The sequence below is a fragment of the Oncorhynchus clarkii genome, chromosome 14, assembly GCF_045791955.1.
Source record: "Oncorhynchus clarkii lewisi isolate Uvic-CL-2024 chromosome 14, UVic_Ocla_1.0, whole genome shotgun sequence".
In the NCBI taxonomy this organism is placed as follows: domain Eukaryota; kingdom Metazoa; phylum Chordata; class Actinopteri; order Salmoniformes; family Salmonidae; genus Oncorhynchus; species Oncorhynchus clarkii.
Window position 1 is genome coordinate 22,161,623 of NC_092160.1, and position 20,200 is coordinate 22,181,822.

Here is a 20,200-nt window from a genome sequence, read left to right on the forward strand (position 1 = left end):
CAAATCGCAGAGCGCAACGAGATATCAGCCGGTCCATATCCGTACCTCATCGTTGAGCTGGAAAATCAGCCAGAGTTGATCGCCTCGTTTAAGAGACACATGTTGAACAATAAGTAACTTGTTTAGTTAAGATGGAGATATTTTGTCTCATTATTGAAGATGTTCAGAACATAAGACAAAATCAAATCAAACTTTATTAGTCACATGTGCCAAATACACCAGGTGTAGACCGTACAGTGAAATGCTTACTTACGAGCCTCTGACAGTGCAGTTTCAAAAAATACGGATAAGAGATAAAAGTAACAAGTAATTAAAGAGAAGTAAAAATACATACATACATACATACATACATACATACCATTACATACCATTACATTACATTACATTCAGGGGTGTGCCGGTACAGAGTCAATGTGCGGGGGCCCCGGTTAGTTGAAATAATATGTACATGTAGGTAGAGTTAATTAAAGTGACTATACATAGATGATACCAGAGAGTGGCAGTGGTGTGGAGAGGGGAGGGGGGCAATGTGAATAGTCTGGGTAGCCATTTGACTAGATGTTCAGGAGTATTATGGCTTGGGGGTAGAAGCTGTTTAGAAGCCTCTTGGACCTAGACTTTGAGCTATGGTACCACTTGCCGTGTGGTAGCAGTGGGAACAGTCTATGACTAGGGTGGTTGGAGTCTGACAATTTTTAGGGCCTTCCTCTGACACCGCCTGGTATAGATGTCCTGGATGGCAGGAAGCTTAGCCCCAGTGATGTACTGGGCCGTTCGCACAACCCTCTGCAGTGCCTTGCGGTCAGAGGCCGAGCAGTTGCCATAACAGGCAGTGATGCAACCAGTGATGCAACCAATACTCTCGATGATGCAGCTGCATAACCTTTTGAGGATCTCAGGACCCATGCCAAATCTTTTCAGTCTCCGAAGGGGGAATAGGTTTGTCATGCCCTATTCACAACTGTCTTGGTGTGCTTGGACCATGTTAGTTTGTTGGTGATGTGGACACCAAGGAACTTGAAGCTCTCAACCTGCTCCACTGCAGCCCCGTCGATGAGAATGGAGGCGTGCTCGGTCCTCCTTTTCCTGTAGTCCACAATCATGTCCTTTGTCTTGACCAGGTTGAGGGAGAGGTTGTTGTCCTGGCACCACCCGGCCAGGTCTCTGACCTCCTCCCTACAGGCTGTCTCATTGTTGTTGGTGATCAGGCCTAGCACTGTTGTGTCACCGGCAAATTTAATGGTGATGGAGTCATGCCTGGCCGTGCAGTCATGGATGAACAGGGAGAACAGGAGGGGGCTGAGCACGCACCCCTGAGGGGCCCTTGTGTTAAGGATCAGCGTGGTGGATGTGTTGTTACCTACCCATACCACCTGGGGGCGACCCGTCAGGAAGTCCAGGATCTAGTTGCAGAGGGAGGTGTTTAGTCCCAGGGACCTTAGCTCATTGTTGAGCTTTGAGGACACTATGGTGTTGAACGCTGAGCTGTAGTCAATGAATAGCATTCTCACATAGGTGTTCCTTTTCTCCAGGTGGCAAAGGCCAGTGTGGAGTGCAATAGAGACTGCATCATCTGTGGATCTGTAGGGGCGGTATGCGAATTGGAGTGGGTCTAGGGTTTCCGTGTGATAGTGTTGATGTGAGCCATGACCAGCCTTTCAAAGCACTTCATGGCTACAAACGTGAGTGCTACGAGTCTGTAGTCATTTAGGCAGGTTACCTTGGTGTTTTTGGGCACTGGCACTATGGTGGTATGACAGACTCGGACAGAGAGAGGTTGAAAATGTCAGTGAAGACACTTGCTAGTTGGTCAGCGCATTGTCGCAGTACACGTCCTGGTAATTTGTCTGGCCCTGCGGCATTGTGAATGTTGACCTGTCTTACATCGGCTGCGGTGATTGTGATCACAGTCTTCTGGTACAGCTGGTGCTCTCATGCATGTTTCAGTGTTATTTGCCTCGAAGCGAGCATAGAAGTAATTTAGCACATCCAGTAGGCTCGTGTCACTGGGCAGCTCTTGGCTGTGCTTCCCTTTGTAGTCTGTAATGGTTTGCAGGCCCTGCCACATCCAACAAGCGTCAGAGCTGTTGCAGTACAACTCGATCTTAGTCCTGTATTGACGCATTGGCTGTTTGATGGTTCGTCGGAGGGCATAGCGCGATTTCCTATAAGCTTCCGGGTTAGAGACCCGCTCCTTGAAAGCGGCAGCTCTAGCCTTTAGCTCAGTGCGTATGCTGCCTGTAATTGATGGTTTCTGGTTGGGGTATGTACGTACGGTCACTGTGGGGATGACGTCATCGATGCACTTATTGATGAAGCCAATGACAGATGTGGTGTACTCCTCAATGCCACTGGAGGAATAATGGAACATATTCCAGTCTGTACTAGCAAAACAGTCCTGTAGCTTAGTATCTGCTTCATATGACCACTTTTTTTATTGATCTAGTCACTGGTGCTTCCTCAAGTTTTTGCTTTTAAGCAGGAATCAGGAGGATAGAATTATGGTCAGATCTGCCAAATAGAGGGCAAGGGAGAGCTTTGTATGAATCTCTGTGTGTGGAGTATAGGTGGTCCAGAGTTCTTTTCCCTCTGGTTGCACATATAACATGTTGATAGAAAATAGGTCAAACGGATTTAAGCTTCCCTGCATTAAAGTCCCCGGCTACTAGGAGCACCGCCTCTGGGTGAGCTATTTCTTATTTGCTTATGGCGGAATACAGCTCTTTCAATGCCATCTCAGTGCCAGCCTCTGACTGTGGTGGTATGTAAACAGCTACAAAGAATATAGATGAAAACTCCCTGGGTAGGTAATGTGGTCTGCAGCTTATCATGAGAAACTCTACCTCAGGCGAGCAATAGCTGGAGACATCCTTAGATATCGTGCACTAGCTGTTTTTTTTTTACAAAAATACATAGACCGCCGCCCCTGGTCTTACCAGACGCCACTGTTTTATCCTGCTGGAACATCATATAACCAGCCAGCTGTATGTTGATATTGTCACCGTTCAGCCACGACTCCGTGGAGCATAAGATGTTACAATTTTTAATGTCCTGTTGATAGTTCAATCTTCCCAATAAGTTGTCCATTTTATGTCCGCCCTCCGGCCTCTCTTTCTCCGCCTTCAACTAACACATCACTAAAGTCTAAAAGGGTTGTGATACATTTTTAACCGCGTCTTCTTCTGATCTAACATTTTCTCCATTTCCCTCGACTATTTTTTTTTTAATCTCTGAAAGAAAAGGGTTCCTGGGGTATGGTTTCAAAGATGTCTCCAAAAGATACTGTGCAGCTCTAATGTGGTCCCTCTGTAAATGTTGAACCATCACACAGAGAGAAGCTGTAAATCACAGAAGGCTCAGTTTCTCTACAGGCCTTTATATCCCCTCAGTAGATTGTAAATCGGATGCCTTGTGTTGTATTGTAAAGTCTGCATTTAACGATTCCAGAATTGATGATGCCCCTTGCACACAGTGGAATCAGAAGAGTAGATAGTGTTGAATGCTATACTAATATGGCCTTTCCAATCCAACAGAGGTATCAGAACACTGCTCTGCAAAGCTTTCAGAATTTGAGAGTGGATGATATTTGAAGGTTCTGCTCACCAGAAAGCCTGCCAGAGTTTAAAGGACTGCGCTGGCATTTGGTGTCATCCATTTCGAGATCAATGAAATGTACTATTATAGCTCAGACTGGGAGGGGAAAATGTCAGATCTAACGATTCATAGTGTTTCATTAGCTCCACTGCCCTTTGTGGATGGAGAGACTGCCCATCGATCTGAACCAGAGCTAAGGATGGAGCCCTCCCTTCTTTCACCACTTCCTCTGTCCGTCTATTTCTTTCTCACTACCCATCCTTCCTTTGGACCCTGTATCACACTCTCCCTTCTCTTTTCCTCCTCTCTGTTTCCCACCCTCACCCTCTCGTTGAGTGCTGATTTGTAGATTATCACCTCATTAAATCAGAGTCTCCACTAGCCAAATTGTGTTATTCCTGGTGGAATACTTGGTATATGAGCTCTGGGAGAACAGAGGGACCATGGAAAATACACTGGGGCTGTGGAGTTTTGTGTTCCAGAACTGTCTGCTGAAATCACATTTTTCTCGGGTGAGAAGGGGGGGTTGTTTGGTGGAAGCCTTGGCAACATTCTGTAAATTGGATTAAGTGAAAGATAGAGGCAAACTAATCTTCAGGAAGGCCCCACCAGCATGAATATTGATGGTAGCAGGTTTCATACAGAGTGCAGAATACCCCTTTACCTCAGTCTATAGCTAAACCCCAGTCAACAGCAGGGGCTCCCCACCATCAGTCCACACTGGTCATGGTGCTCAAAATCACCATCCAAACACACCGTTGACCAAAAAAACTGAAGGGAGGGGAAGGGGAATATAATTATTTGTGTTTACGCAACACAGTATGCAGACTGGAGTGCAGCAAGTCCTCTATTACACAATCACAAGTGGTCTATCAGAACAAGTGGGTATTATAATGCATTTTGGCAGCGGAGAAGTGCAGCTAACTATGGTCCAGGAACCAAATGTGCCATCTGCCCAGATGAGCATCAGAAACTCTGGCCCCTACACAACATTAACAGCGTCTGCTTGGTGAATCAGACTCAAGGTCAAGTGTTAAAAACTCTCAGCAGAACTGACAAACTGTTTCATAACCACAGGCTCAACCCTGAAGACCAGGGGAACAGGGGGACCCGCTAATCATTGTATTTGCGGCATTGAGAAAAACATAGCCTTTTCAAAAAATAATTTCCTGCTATTCTACTTCACTTTACATGACTGTAAACATTACAATGATATTTTTGAATACCGCGCAAGAACCTGGCATCAATAAAAACCAACGACCCAGGTCTTAAATGCAACCACTACCATAGGCCAATGAAAAGAGTGTATACACAGATTGTAGGCCTAAAATGAGGAAATGATAGTCCACCAACTTTCCAGTTGCACTCATTTAAGCAAGGTCCTGGTGACCTTTTTCTCATCTCAAGGGCATTCCAATTCCAGTCACAACTTGAGGAAACTATTGAGTCAATGCATATCCAGCCCAACACCACCACCTGCCCTGCACCTGACACTCACCAATTAAAAAGGATGTAGTTTGTATTTGTATTTATTAGGGATCCCCATTAGCAGATACTCTTCCTGGGGTCCAAACATATTAAAGCACTTACATTACATATAAAACAAAAGATAAATAAATTGTCACCAAGATGGCATAGCAGCCAGATGTCTTTTGTCGTGTCCCGTATATATATTTACAACTTTCTTCGCATACCTTTTTATATATATTTTTTATTTTCCATAAACTCATCTTCAAAACACTCTCCTGCAACCCGCCTCACCAATTTATATATTTTTTTAAAGAAAGTATTATTTACCTCAAATCTGTAATCCTCCATAGAAGCTAGCCAGAAGCTAATCCAGAAGCTAACCAGAAGCTAGCCTGAAGCTAATCCAGAAGCTAATCCAGAAGCTAGTTAGCTTCTTTACTGGCTAATCGTTAGTATTCAGCTAACCACGGTTTGTGGTCATCAGCTATCTTTTAGCTCGAAAATCTAATCGCCAGTTTTGTACGGCGCAGCTCGGAACATAACGGACCAATTTTTCTCTCCATGTCCCCGGATTTCAACCGCACGCTCTGGACATTTATACTTGGATAGCTAGCTGCTATCTGTGTAACTATCAGCTTACGTCGATTCCGGAGCAAACATCAATTATTCCGGAGCTAGCCAGCTGAAGAGTTCCATCAGTCACTCCTGGGCTACAATCACCTATCCGGACCCGTTTTATTGCCAACGCGGAGCCCCACCGGGCCTTCACAACTGGACTACCGACGTTATCTGCCCAAGGGAGTTATCCAGCTGGCTCCTCCGTCGCGACGTTACCTGAACGCCCATCTGCGGTCCGCTAATCGTTAGGTCTATTCAGATAGCAGCCGATAAGACAGCTATCGGACAATTTTTTTCTTTTTTCTTGGGCCTCTATAACTATATATATTATTTTTTTGGCGAATTGGATTGATCCCCTCTATCTACCACACGGAACCCCACTAATCCTACCGACAGAAACGCTCGAGGTGGCTAAAAACAGACCTCCATCCTATGCTAGCTTGCTACCGATGGCCTGGCTAACTGTCTGAATCGCCGTGACCCCAACCAACCTCACTGGACCCTTTTGATCACTCGACTAAGCATGCCTCTCCTTAATGTCAATATGCCTTGTCCATTGCTGTTCTGGTTAGTGTTAATTGGCTTATTTCACTGTAGAGCCTCTAGTCCTGCTCACTATACCTTATCCAACCTGTTAGTTCCACCACTCACACATGCAATGACATCTCCTGGTTTCAGTGATGTTTCTAGAGACAATATCTCTCTCATCATCACTGAATACCTATGTTTACCTCCACTGTATTCACATCCTACCATACCTTTGTCTGTACATTATACCTTGAAGCTATTTTATCGCCTCCAGAAACCTCCTTTTACTCTATGTTCCCGACGTTCTAGGCGACCAATTCTCATTGCTTTTAGCTGTATCTTTATCCTACTCCTCTTCTTTTCCTCTGGTGTTGTAGAGGTGAATCCAGGCCCTGCAGTGCCTAGCTCCACTCCTATTCCCTAGGCACTCTTTTTTGATGACGTCTGTAACAGTAATAGCCTTGGTTTCATGCATGTTAACATTAGAAGCCTCCTCCCTAAGTTTGTTTTATTCACTGCTTTAGCACACTCTGCCAACCTGGATGTTCTAGCTGTGTCTGAATCCTGGCTTAGGAAGACCACCAAAAATTCTGAAATTTTCATCCCAAACTACATTTTCAGACAAGATAGAACTGCCAAAGGGGGCGGTGTTGCAATCTACTGGAAAGAAAGCCTGCAGAGTTCTGTCCTACTATCCAGGTTTGTACCCAAACAATTTGAACTTCTATTTTTAAAATTCCAACTCTCCAGAAACAAGTCTATCACCGTTGCCACCTGCTAAAGACCACCCTCTGCCCCCAGCTGTGCTCTGGACACCATATGTGAACTGATTGCCCCCCATCCATCTTCTGAGCTCATGCTGCTAGGCGACCTAAACTGGAACATGCTCAACACCCCAGCCATCCTACAATCTAAGCTTGATGCCCTCAATCTCACACAAATTATCAATGAACCTACCAGGTACCTCCCCAAAGCCGTAAACACGGGCACCCTCATAGATATCATCCTAACCAACTTGCCCTCTAAATACACATCTGCTGTCTTCAACCAAGATCTCAGCGATCACTGCCTCATTGCCTGCATCCGTAATGGGTCAGAGGTCAAACGACCTCCACTCATCACTGTCAAACGCTCCCTGAAACACTTCAGCGAGCAGGCCTTTCTAATCGACCTGGCCGGGGTATCCTGGAAGGATATTGAGCTCATCCTGTCAGTAGAGGATGCATGTTTTTATTTTTTTTATGCCTTCCTAACCATCTTAAATATGCATGCCCCATTTAAGAAATGTAGAACCAGGAACAGATATAGCCCTTGGTTCACCCCAGACCTGACTGCCCTTAACCAACACAAAAACATCCTATGGCGTTCTGCATTAGCAGCTTTTCAGGGAAGCTAGAAACAATTATACACAGGCAGTTAGAAAAGCCAAGGCTAGCTTTTTCAAACAGAAATTTGCTTCCTGTAGCACAAACTCAAAACAATTCTGGGACACTGTAAAGTCCATGGAGAATAAGAACACCTCCTCCCAGCTGCCCACTGCACTGAAGATAGGAAACACTCACCACTGATAAATCCACTATAATTGAGAATTTCAATAAGCATTTTTCTACGGATGTCCATGCTTTCCACCTGGCTACCCCTACCCCGGTCAACAGCACTGTACCCCCCACAGCAACTCGCCCAAGCCTTCCCCATTTCTCCTTCTCCCAAATCCAGTCAGCTGATGTTCTGAAAGAGCTGCAAAATCTGGACCCCTACAAATCAGCCGGGCTAGACAATCTGGACCCTTTCTTTCTAAAATCATCTGTCGAAATTGTTGCCACCCCTATTACTAGCCTGTTCAACCTCTCTTTCGTGTCATCTGAGATTCCCAAAGATTGGAAAGCAGCCCCTCTTCAAAGGGGGGGGGGGACACTCTTGGCCCAAACTGCTACAGACCTATATCTATCCTATCCTGCCTTTCTAAGGTCTTCGAAAGCCAAGTCAACAAACAGATTACCGACCATTTCAAATCTCACCATACCTTCTCTGCTATGCAATCTGGTCTCAAAGCTGGTCATGGGTGCACCTCAGCCACGCTCAAGGTCCTAAACGATATCTTAACCGCCATCGATAAGAAACATTACTGTGCAGCCGTATTCATTGATCTGGCCAAGGCTTTCGACTCTGTCAATCACCACATCCTCATCGGCAGACTCGACAGCCTTGGTTTCTCAAATGACTGCCTCGCCTGGTTCACCAACTACTTCTCTGATAGAGTTCAGTGTGTCAAATCGGAGGGTCTGCTGTCCGGACCTCTGGCAGTCTATGGGGGTGCCAAGCTTCAATGCCATACAACTCTCCTTCTGCGGCCTCCAATTACTCTTAAATACAAGTAAAACTAAATGCATGCTCTTCAACTGATCGCTGCCTGCACCTGCCCGCCTGTCCAACATCACTACTCTGGACGGCTCTGACTTAGAATACAAATACCTAGGTGTCTGGTTAGACTGTAAACTCTCCTTCCTGACCCACATCAAACATCTCCAATCCAAAGTTAAATCTAGAATTGGCTTCCTATTTCGCAACAAAGCATCCTTCACTCATGCTGCCAAACATACCCTTGTAAAACTGACCATCCTACCAATCCTCGACTTCGGTGATGTCATTTACAAAATAGCCTCCAATACCCTACTCAACAAATTGGATGCAGTCTATCACAGTGCCATCCGTGTTGTCACCAAAGCCCCATATACTACCCACCATTGCGACCTGTACGCTCTCGTTGGCTGGCCCTCGCTTCATCCTCGCCGCCAAACCCACTGGCTCCATGTCATCTACAAGACCGTGCTAGGTAAAGTCCCCCCTTATCTCAGCTCGCTGGTCACCATAGCATCTCCCACCTGTAGCACACGCTCCAGCAGGTATATCTCTCTAGTCACCCCCAAAAGCAATTCTTCCTTTGGCCGCCTCTCCTTCTACTTCTCTGCTGCCAATGACTGGAACGAACTACAAAAATCTCTGAAACTGGAAACACTTATCTCCCTCACTAGCTTTAAGCACCAGCTGTCAGAGCAGCTCACAGATTACTGCACCTGTACATAGCCCACCTATAATTTAGCCCAAACAACTACCTCTTTCCCTACTGTATTTATTTTATGTTATTTATTTATTTATTTATCTCCTTTGCACCCCATTGTTTTTATTTCTACTTTGCACATTATCCCACTGCAAATCTACCATTCCAGTGTTTTACTTGCTATATTGTATTTACTTTGCCACCTTGGCCTTTTTTTTGTTGCGTTTACCTCCCTTATCTCACCTCATTTGCTCACATTGTATATAGACTAATTTTTCTACTGTATTATTTATTGACTGTATGTTTGTTTTACTCCATGTGTAACTCTGTGTTGTTGTATGTGTCGAACTGCTTTGCTTTATCTTGGCCAGGTCGCAATTGTAAATGAGAACTTGTTCTCAACTTGCCTACCTGGTTAAATAAAGGTGAAATAAAAAAAAATAACAGTACACCACTACATATCTACAATACAACATGTTCAATACCACCATACAACAATACCACAATGTGTCTGTACCTTGTGTGGGTCTTCACAGTATCTGTTGTGTTGTTACATAAGGTGTATTTTTACCTGCTTTTTAAATCTTATTCTACTGCGTGCATCAGTTACCTGATGTGGAATAGAGTTCCATGTAGTCACGGCTCGATGTAGTACTGTCCCCCTCACAGTTTGTTCTGGACCTCTGGTAGCATTTCTTGTGGGTTACGCATGGGTGTCCGAGCAGTATGCAAGTATTTTAAAAACAGACAGCTCGGTACATTCAGCTTGTCAACACCTCTTACAAAAACAAGTAGTCATGAAGTCAATCTCTTCCACTTGAGCCATGAGAGACTGACATGCATGTCATTAATGTTAGCTCTGCGAGGACTTTTAAGGGCCAGCCGTGCTGCTGCTCTGAGTCAACTGCAATTTTCTTAAGTGCATCTTTGTGGCACCTGACCACACTACTGAACAGTAGTCCAGGTGTGACAAAACTATGGCCTGCAGGACCTGCCTTGTTAAGGCAGAGCACAGTGCTTGATCATGGACAGACTTCTCCCCGTCTTAACTACTGTTGTATCAATATTTATGTTTTGACCATGACAGTTTTCAATCCTGAGTTACTCCAAGCAGTTTAGTGACTTCTATTAGTTCAATTTCCACATTATTCATTACAAGATGAAGTTGAGGTTTAGTGAATGACTTGTCAGAAATACAATGCTTTTAGTTTTGGAAATATTTAGGACTAACTTATTCCTTGCTACCCATTACGAAACTAACTGCAGCTCTTTGTTAAGTGTTGCAGTCATTTCAGTTGCTGTAGCAGGTTACGTGTATAGTGTTGAGTCAGCCGCATACTTTACTCAAAGCCAGAGGCATGTCGTTAGTAAAGATTGAAAAAAATAACGGGCCTAAACAGCTACCCTGTGCTTTAGCTTCCCTCTAGGCCTGAGGGTACACACTTTCTAGTAGGCTTAAATTGAAGATGGGCAAATAGGAGTGGCAATATCTTCAGTCATTTTCCATCCAGATTGTCAGACCCCGGTGCCTTGTCATTGTTGATAGACAACAATACTTTTTTCACCTCTTCCACACTGACATTACGGAATTCAAAAAGTAAAATTGTCATTCATAATTTGGTTAGATATACTTGGATGTGTAGTGTCAGCGTTTGTTGCTGATATGCCATATTTAAGTTTGCTTATCTTGCCAATGAAAAACTCATTAAAAGTAGTTGGCAATATCAGTGAGTTGTGACTGATAGAGCAGAGTTTGCCTTTTTCCCAACATTTAATTTAAGGTGCTCCAAAGCTTTTTATTATCATTCATTTTTGTTAAATAGTACAGATACTTTTTTATTGTATTTAGTTTAGTCACATGATTTCTTAATTTGCAGCATGTTTGCCAATCAAGTTGGGCAGCCAGACTCATTTGCCATAACTTTTGTCTCCTCCATCTCACTCACACAATTTTTCAATTCCTCATCAATCCAAGGGGATTCAACCGTTTTTACAGTCATTTTCTTAATGGGTGTGTTGCTTATTAGTAACTGGAAAAAGCTATTTAATAAATGTGTCAAGTGCAGTGTCTGGTTGCTCCTCATTACATACCACAGACCAACAAATATTATTTACATCATCAACATATGAATCATTACAAAACTTATTGTGTGACCTCTTAGACACTATATTAGGCCCAGCCTTTGTTTTCTTCTAGATATGACTACTATATTGTGATCACAGTGGTAGCCCTGAACCTCATACCTCTACTTTCCTTCCTTTAATGGTGTCTGTGGCTCTGCCATCAAAGGCCAAGGAGAGGACAAGGTTCTCAAGCTCCAGTTAGTAATCAGAGACGTGATGTCGTTGGATGTCAGAAAAACAGAGGCCAGTTAGAGATGAAGTATATATCCGAAACATGCCGTGCTAAGGGAAGATATACTACCACACACTGATGGACTACAAAAATGCTGTAGCGAGAGGACAGAAAGAGGGATAGAGGATGAGAGTGGGATATCGATAGAGATCAGACACCACACCGCTGTAGGCTGAGGCAGAGTGTAGAGGACGAGAAGTGGGAACATCACCAGAGACGAGAGATACAATGTCTTAGAGGCCAGAGAGCGAAAGAGAGGATGGGGGAGGCCAGAGAGCGAAAGAGAGGATGGGGGAGGACAGAGAGAGAAAGAGGCCAGACACCAGACTGTACATTCATTATCACCTGACCAACCTGTGCACCACACTGTGTGAACATAATAGGAGTTGACACACTCATCTACCAAATCCCAGCAAGAGAAGAGACGCTTTCATTCCCTCTCCCCATGCTCTCACACCACCAGGGAATACAATTAGCACCTGGCAAATGCCGGTAGATTTAGGTATTGGCGGGTAAGAATGTCTACTTCACCAGCTACTTTGGCGGGTGGTTCATTTGCAGGGCTCTAGTGTGAGCATTACATTCCTGAATAAAAATAGTCAAAAGTGAAGTATAAGCACATGTGGAGTTAGAAAAATGCTGCATGAGCTGGTTTCAAAGTATTTCTGCTGTTTTGTTTCATAGCTGCTAATTACATTAATAAACACTAATCCTATATCCCACTTTGCACAGCAACACTGCCTGGCAGGGGAGCTGAGCGCACGGACTTTAGTGCTGATATTCATTTTTGGAGGCGCTGTGCACAGGCATAAAATATGGTCTAATTTACTCGAAAGTCTCATGTTTCATGGCTATTTACATCTTTTTTTTTCACAACTCGGTTGTTTTGACATTAGTTTGAGTCTGCTGCTTCAACTGATAGCAAAAAGATACCCTAGTCAGACCCCAAATCTCAGACACGTGACAGGACTCCAGTGGCCCTGTTGCCATGGTAACCAGGGCCAGAGTAAGAGGGGGGCAGCTCCACAGGGGTTGGGCAGAGCCAGTGTAATAGTGGGGGTAGCTCCAGGGGGGGTTGGGAAGAAGAGAGGAGGCTATTGGATAGAAGGAAACCTCCACTAGGGGACAAATACAGTCTTATCAGGTGTGCAGCAGGAATTTTGGCAGTAAAATCCCCTTAAGAGCCATGAAATCTGGACACTGCACCTGAGAACGCCTCTGGGGCTGCGGTGTGTATGCTCCCTTCCAGACTCTCTTTCCACATGCAAACTAGAACACAGACACGCTGAGCTCTTACCTGCTGCTCGTCCTGATCTGTAGTCCTTGTACATTATGGCGTTGTGGTGGCACTTCCTCTGATCTCAGCCCCTCTGGTCTCTCAGTGATGCTCCTGTGAAGAAACAGCAACAACAATGGCCCCATGATTCTCTGTTCATTCTTTTTAGATCCATGCTGTTCAAGAGAGCACCAATATGCCATACTGGGATCTCAGCTCATCATTTATGCGGCTGGTTCAAGGACACCAAGAGAACTGGGTAATAAGGGTCACAATAAAGGTGCTTTGTCTTGAGTAGAGAAAGATGATAACTAAAGGAGGATGTCACTGTGCTTCTTTGATAGGCATGGCCCTTTTGCTTTGTAGAGGAGACACTCATCTGAACCAGAAAGAGCTGTGGATCAGGGGGGTCCCAGTGACTGTAGAATTTACACTCAGTCTTTAAAAAATAATAATAATAAATTCACCTTTATTTAACCAGGTAGGCTAGTTGAGAGCAAGTTCTCATTTACAACTGGCCAAGATAAAGCAAAGCAGTGCGACACAACAGAGTTACACATGGAATAAACAAACATAGTCAATAACACAATAGGAAAAAAGTCTATATACAGTGTGCGCAAATGAGCTAAGGGCAAAAAAACAGGCCATAGTGGTGAAATAATTACAATTTAGCAATTAAACACTGGAGTGATAGATGTGCAGAAGATGAATGTGCAAGTAGAGATACTGGGGTGCAAAGGAGCAAAAATAAATAACAGTATGGGGATGAGGTAGTTGGATGGGCTATTTACAGATGGGCTATCTACGGGTGCAGTGATCTGTGAGCTGCTGACAGCTGATGCTTGAAGTTAGTGAGGGAGATATGACTTTCCAGCTTCAGTGATTTTTGCAATTCGTTCCAGTCATTGGCAGTAGAGAACTGGAAGGAAAGGCGGCTAAAGGGGGAATTGGCTTTGGGGGTGACCAGTGAAATATACCTGCTGGAGCGAGTGCTATGGTGACCAGTGAGCTGAGACAAGGATGGGCTTTACCTAGCAACGACTTATAGATGACCTGGAGCCAGTGGGTTTGGCGACGAATATGAAGTGAGGGCCAGCCAACGAGAGCATACAGGTCTCAGTGGTGTATAGTATATTGTGCTTTGGTGACATAACGGATGGCACTGTGATAGACTGCATCCAATTTGCTGAGTAGAGTGTTGGAAGCTATTTTGTAAATTACATTGAAGTCAAGGATCGGCAGGGTAGTCAGTTTTACATGGGTATGTTTGGCAGCATGAGTGAAGGATGCTTTGTTGCGAAATAGGAAGTCGATTCTAGATTTAATTTTGGATTGGAGATGCTTAATGTGAGTCTGGAAGGAGAGTTTACAGTCTAACCAGACACCTAGGTATTTGTAGTTGTCCACATATTCTAAGTCAGAACCATCCAGAGTAGTGATGCTGGACAGGCAGGCAGCAATCGGTTGAAGAGCACGCATTTAGCTTTACTTGCATTTAAGAGCAGTTGTATGGCATTGAAGCTCGTCTGGAGGGGACATCATGGAGGAAAATACAAAAAGACAAAGCTGCCAGAGACCGACGCACAGAGAATACTCACTGTGATGTCTTATAATAGACTGAAAGAGGCCCTACGGGTATCGTGATGACCAGAGTAATTGGCTTTCTTCTGCTATGACAATCTGTATCAGTCATGTCATGATGCCAACACACACTCAGGCCACTGTAAAGGTCAGAGATCCCCAAAGCTTCCTCTACTACTCACAAACACTCCTGAACAAAGGCTTTATTCTGCCTCAGTGAATTTCTCTTGCCTGTTACCTCATTTCTGTGTCTGACTTTGTATTGAATGCTTGTGCATGTACACTGAGTATACAAAACATTGCTCTTTCCATGACAGACAGACCATGAGGAAGTTATGATCCCTTATTGATGTTGCCTATTAAATCCACTTAAACCAGTGTTCATGAAGGGGAGAAGAAATGTTAAAGGATTTTTAAGCCTTGAGACATGGATTGTGTTGTCATTAAGAAAATGAATGGGAAAGACAAAACATTTAAGTGCCTTTGAACAGGGTTTGGTGCCAGGAGCACCGGTTTGAGTGTGTCAAGAACTACAACACTGCTGGGTTTACCGTGTGTATCAAGAATGGTCCACCACCAAAAGGACATCCAGCCAACTTGACAACTGTTGGAAGCATTGGAGGCAACATGGGCCAAGATCCCTAAGACTTGACACCTTGTAGAGTTCATACCTCAACGAATTGACGCTGTTCTGAGGGCAAAGGGGGGTGTAACTCAATATTTGGAAGGTGTTCCTAATGTTTTATACACTCAATGTATACTTGAATCAAAATATTAACTTCTATAACGTATTACAGCTGACAGTCCTTCAACTTGGACCCAAGAAGACATCTCAACAAGTATTGTGACCATGTATTGTAATGAAGGACTTTTTAATCATTTGTCCTGACAGCCAGTTACCGGAGTTAGCGGAGGCTTTGGTTTTACTTTACAGTCTCCTTGAAATGCCAGGCGACTGTTTCCCTTAGGAGGATAGAACACACAGAGGGGTGGAGGGAGCAGGTGTTCTTGTGACCTGCTCCCTCCACCCCTCCTGTGATTACATCCATCCCTCTGTTTCCATCGCTGACCTGCTTCTCCAACACCATCCCACCATTCCTCTCATCTGCTCCCTCCACTTTTCCACTCCCTCCCAACACTTTCCCTCCCTCCATCCCTCTGATCTGCTCTTTCTTTCCCCCTCCCTCCATCGCTGAACTGCTTCTCCCACACCATCCCTCTCACCTGCTCCCTCCATCCCTCTTCCCACTCCCTCCTCCCCCTCTTTACAGTCCATCCCTCCACATAGCTTCAGAGATCTGTTCATCCACTACCGTTAACCACAGAAGACCAGAGTGAGAGCTGGTGATGTGGGATCAGCCGACACCTCAAGTGTCATGGTGAATAATAGCCAACAGGACAGAAACAGGTGTTCTGTTGTTGAGTCTATCGTTCTCTTTTATCTATTCTTCCTCCGTGTGAATGTGATTAACCCAGACTAAACAAAAAGACAGGGGAAATAGCAACATGGTCTGTGCATATACAATTTAGCAGACGCTTTTATCCAAAGCAACTTAGTCACGTGTGCATACATTTTACGTATGGGTGGCCCCAGCAGAAATCAAACCCACAACCTTTGACATTGCAAGCGCCATGCTCTACCGGACCGAGCTACAAAGAACCAAAAACATGTATTTTATCAAACCACACGCCTGGAACTGTGATGATATTCTGCTGGAAGCCTAAAAGCAACTCACTTTGATTTTACATAGAACAAATATGCTTCCTACACTTTGTACAAACAGGCAAACAGCTCATTATTAGTACTCATAATAACAGCCTCCTAAAAGGAGGCTCAAGGAAGGAAAGGGTTTAAGTCAGTGCAGGACTGACTAGTGATGGGGGGGGGAAACAACAATCAATAGTTACAAATGGCAATATTATTTTTGAACGAAATATCGATAATGACGTACCTAGCGTTAGCTAGCGTCAGTCGTCGGCAGTACCTGCGCCCGTCGACAGTACCTGCGTGAAAACTCCGATATTTTTCATCCTAAAGATTGTTCCCCTTTTTCAGCACTGATCAAAACTTGCTTTCTTATGCTCTCGTGTCTATATGTAGCAGACATATGCTGAGCAATATGTTTGAAACATAAAATAGCAATAAAATCACAGTATCATATAAGTATGGTACTAATATCGTATCGTGAGGTCCCGGGCAATTCCCAGTCCTAGGGCTGACCATGTGACACATCCTCAACAGGTCTTTAATTTCACACCCTGATGACCCTCTGAGGATCTTTCGACTGATGTAGATAACCACAAGACCATATGTTCCCCCTGGCACCAGCCACCTGAATGTTGCCCTCTTTTTATTCACTCTAATAAATGTAAAGGTCATGGATGAATTACAGTCTGCCCTTCACACTGTGCACTAACTGGGCTCCAGCATGCACTTTAACTTAAGGCTGGTTGTGAACACATATTTAGCAGTAAAGAGACTGAGGCAAAACAGCATGAGGGCAGTACACTAACTAGGTTTATGCAAAGTTAGGAGGACTGCTAACCAGACTAGGCTACGCTATATGCAAGAACGCAGACCGAAGAGCACTAATTTATGAATACATGATGAGTTGCATTTAGCCTCGCCAATAGCTCATTATCCTTTATAGGGTAACTTGTCTATCAATGTGTAGCATCCAGCTAGCTTCCCAAGCTAATGTAGGGCTACTGGTTCTGGTGGTGGGTAAACAGATGAAGGCTGTCATGCAGGGTTCCAAACTCAGTCCCCGGGACCTTAAGGGTTGCACCTTTAGTTTTTTGCACTAGCACTACACAGCTGATTCAAATAATCAACTAAATCATCCAGCTTTGATCATTTGAATCAACCATGTAGTGTTAGTGCAAAAAAAAAACTAAATGTGCAACTCTTGAGGTCCCGAGGAGCGAGTTTGGGGAAACACAGCAGCAGTGGAAGTTGGGACAGAAGAGAGGGGGTCCTTCTTCCTTTTCATTTGGAGTGACACCAAATCATATGGGTGATTCCTCATGAAACTAGAAGAAAACATGACCATAAATTGGGGTGTTTTCCCGAAATGTAATCCATAGAAGGGTCCTTATGAGGAAGGATTGTTTGACATATCTTGAAGCATAATTGAGAATTGATTAAAGTTGGAACATGTGACATTTTGGCCTTACCCTCTTTAAAGTGTTCCATCTGTAGGTGATAAACGAAGCAATAAAATAATGTGTCATCTGATTCTTTCCTGCTTGCTCTTTAATATGAGTATTTTGACTTCAATGAAAAATGAATTTTGATCATTCACTATTTTAGATTTGTCTAATTTTGATATATATTGGTGAACAAATAATACTCTACTGGCATATCAAAGTCCCAGAGTGGGATCGCTGGTAGTTTTAAATTTTTGTTTTCTAGAATAGACCAAGAGATCTGAAATCCATTAAAACCACCACAATAACCATGAGCTATTTACTGTAAAAACACCCACTTTCCTTACACATGAATTACCCGTGACATTTTTCATATCTTACCACCCACAGGCCTAGGCTACGAATATCTTGCCGTCCAAACAAAAAAACTCACGTTGCAGACTCAGAGGCAGCAACTGTGTTATGATTATTAATGACAAGCCTTGGTCTGGGAAAAGAGAATTTTAGCACAGTTCTTTGAAATCTTTCTGCCGCTATGAAATGCATGTTCTGATCCAGGCTTAAACGTGAGTTGCTGAGAGGGAAGACTGGCTCCAGAGAGAATTGCATCATTATGCCAGACAGTCTTGCTGAGAGTGTGGATGCCATTAAAATGGAAAACGGACCCAAAATCTAAATTCGTTAGGGGAGGACTGAAAGTAAAATCCCTGCTTGAAATGATGTTCCTGAAAACATGAAAGTATCACAGAACTGAAGGTAGGAAGAAGAGAGGGAAACTTTTTTTTTTTTAAACAAAGTGCTTTGAAAGAGATGGTTGGTGTGAATGATCTTTCCACTACATAGTTTAGGCCTTTAACCTGATTTATTCTGTAACATTAACAAATACTTCAGGTTACATTTCAGATGGTGGTCGTAACAAATGTTGCCTTGCCAATAACATTAGCATCATCATGGGAATAACTAAAAGGGGAATTGGGTAGTTAAGATGCAAGCACATCACAACTGAATATTAGCCTAGCTGGTTAATGATCAAATAGTTTAAAATGCTATATTTAATTAGCATTAATAACAATGCGGGATAGAGTTGCTGAGAATGTAAGACACTTTCCACCAATCAAAAGCAGAGCTACTGTACCATACTCAATTTTCATTGTCATTCTCAGGCAATCCTGTATATTGTTTACAGGTATTTTCACACAACATTGAGCACATTATTCATCATAGGTTCATTCAGAATTGTAGCAAAAGCCTGTGGCGGGCAGAGATCAGAGGACCCCTCAGTGAACAGTCTTATCAGAGAGAGTCAACATGACCGCATTGTGAGGGAGGAGAGAGAGAACACATCAGCTCATCTGACTCCATTAATCTTCTCTGGCCGCACTGGAGGGGACTAGCAGCAGAGGCATTGCAGACCAACAGAGATTCAGTATCAGTGGATTACCTACTGAGCATTGGATTAATCATAAAAACTTAAACCAAGCTGAACTATACTTCACAAGCACCACTTTTCCCTGTTCCCTATAACGTAGTTCTGCCTCTGTCTGCCAGGTTATCTGTATGATGAAGTACCTCCTCTTCAACATAGGGACTACAAGAGGAAGCATTTTTCCCTTCTGTTGGGATCACTGAAAAAGGTACTACACTGGTTCAGCTGAGGGGAAAGGCAGTGCTTAATATGACGTTGAGTGGTATAACACAGGACAATCTTACCCAATACCTGTATATGTCAAAACAGTGCTCAGCTGTACTAAAAGTCCCTAAGCATACCATTGTCATGTTACATCGGTTACCATAGTCAAAGTCAGATTTTCCTAATCGGTTCAAAACTCGACCTCCACTTTCAGCTCAATTTGTTTTTTAAATTTGGTATACTCCCTAGACCTATGCTAAATCAGACACAGCTTCATACAGACAATTACATTTGAGTCATTTAGCAGACGCTCTTATCCAGAGACTTTCAGTAGTGAGTGCATACATTTTCATATACGAGTGGCTTTGTTTTGTAACACTGCTCCACCATGGGAACATTCCTTTCGGGCTGGAGGACAAATTGAACAGGAGGCATCGGTGTAGGGCCTAAAGATTTCTGAACCAGACTTCACAAATACACTATTAGAATAGGTGGAGCTCTAGTTGACCTTTGCCCTTCCGTTGTTCACTACTGGGGTTAACCAAGCAGAACGCCCAGGTGTCCAGTCTCCGGAGAGGATGAGCAATCCAAATGGCCCTTTTTACCGAGGTTATTATCCTCATGTGTCTCTGTCATGGCAACCGTTCCACTGCAGCGAGGGAAGGGCAGATGCCACATTAGAATATTGTTTAGCAGGGGATTTATACAATAGCATGCTGCATGCCTCCCATTGTGTCCAATGTAAAAACTGAAATGGGCTACTTGTCACGATTCAGAACTCATAACATGATTCATAACAATAGAATAATGTAGGCCTAAAGTGTGACTGGGGAATGATACCAGTTTCCGACAGCAGAGAAGCATGTACACTTATAATGCACCAATGTGTGATTGAGACTAGGGGAGCAGCTTGTAGGAGGAAGCATGATCCCTTTTCCT

The 20,200-nt window shown here is 43.8% G+C and overlaps 1 protein-coding gene across 8 annotated transcripts in view; it reads right to left on the reverse strand.

Annotated features, from left to right (window-relative positions):
• LOC139366415 (ecto-NOX disulfide-thiol exchanger 2-like) overlaps positions 1 to 20,200 on the reverse strand; it is a 286,381-nt gene that overhangs the window by 203,300 nt on the left and 62,881 nt on the right. For 7 of the 8 annotated variants that reach the window (XR_011626759.1, XR_011626758.1, XM_071103873.1 and 4 more), the window contains exon 3: positions 12,922 to 13,014. The exons of the other annotated variant lie outside the window; for it this stretch is intronic. Coding sequence is in view for 5 of the 7 variants with exons in the window: in XM_071103873.1 (XP_070959974.1) it covers positions 12,922 to 12,955 (34 nt within the window). In the remaining 2 variants the exon portion in view is untranslated. The remainder of the gene's footprint in view (positions 1 to 12,921; positions 13,015 to 20,200) is intronic. 8 annotated transcript variants of the gene reach the window in all.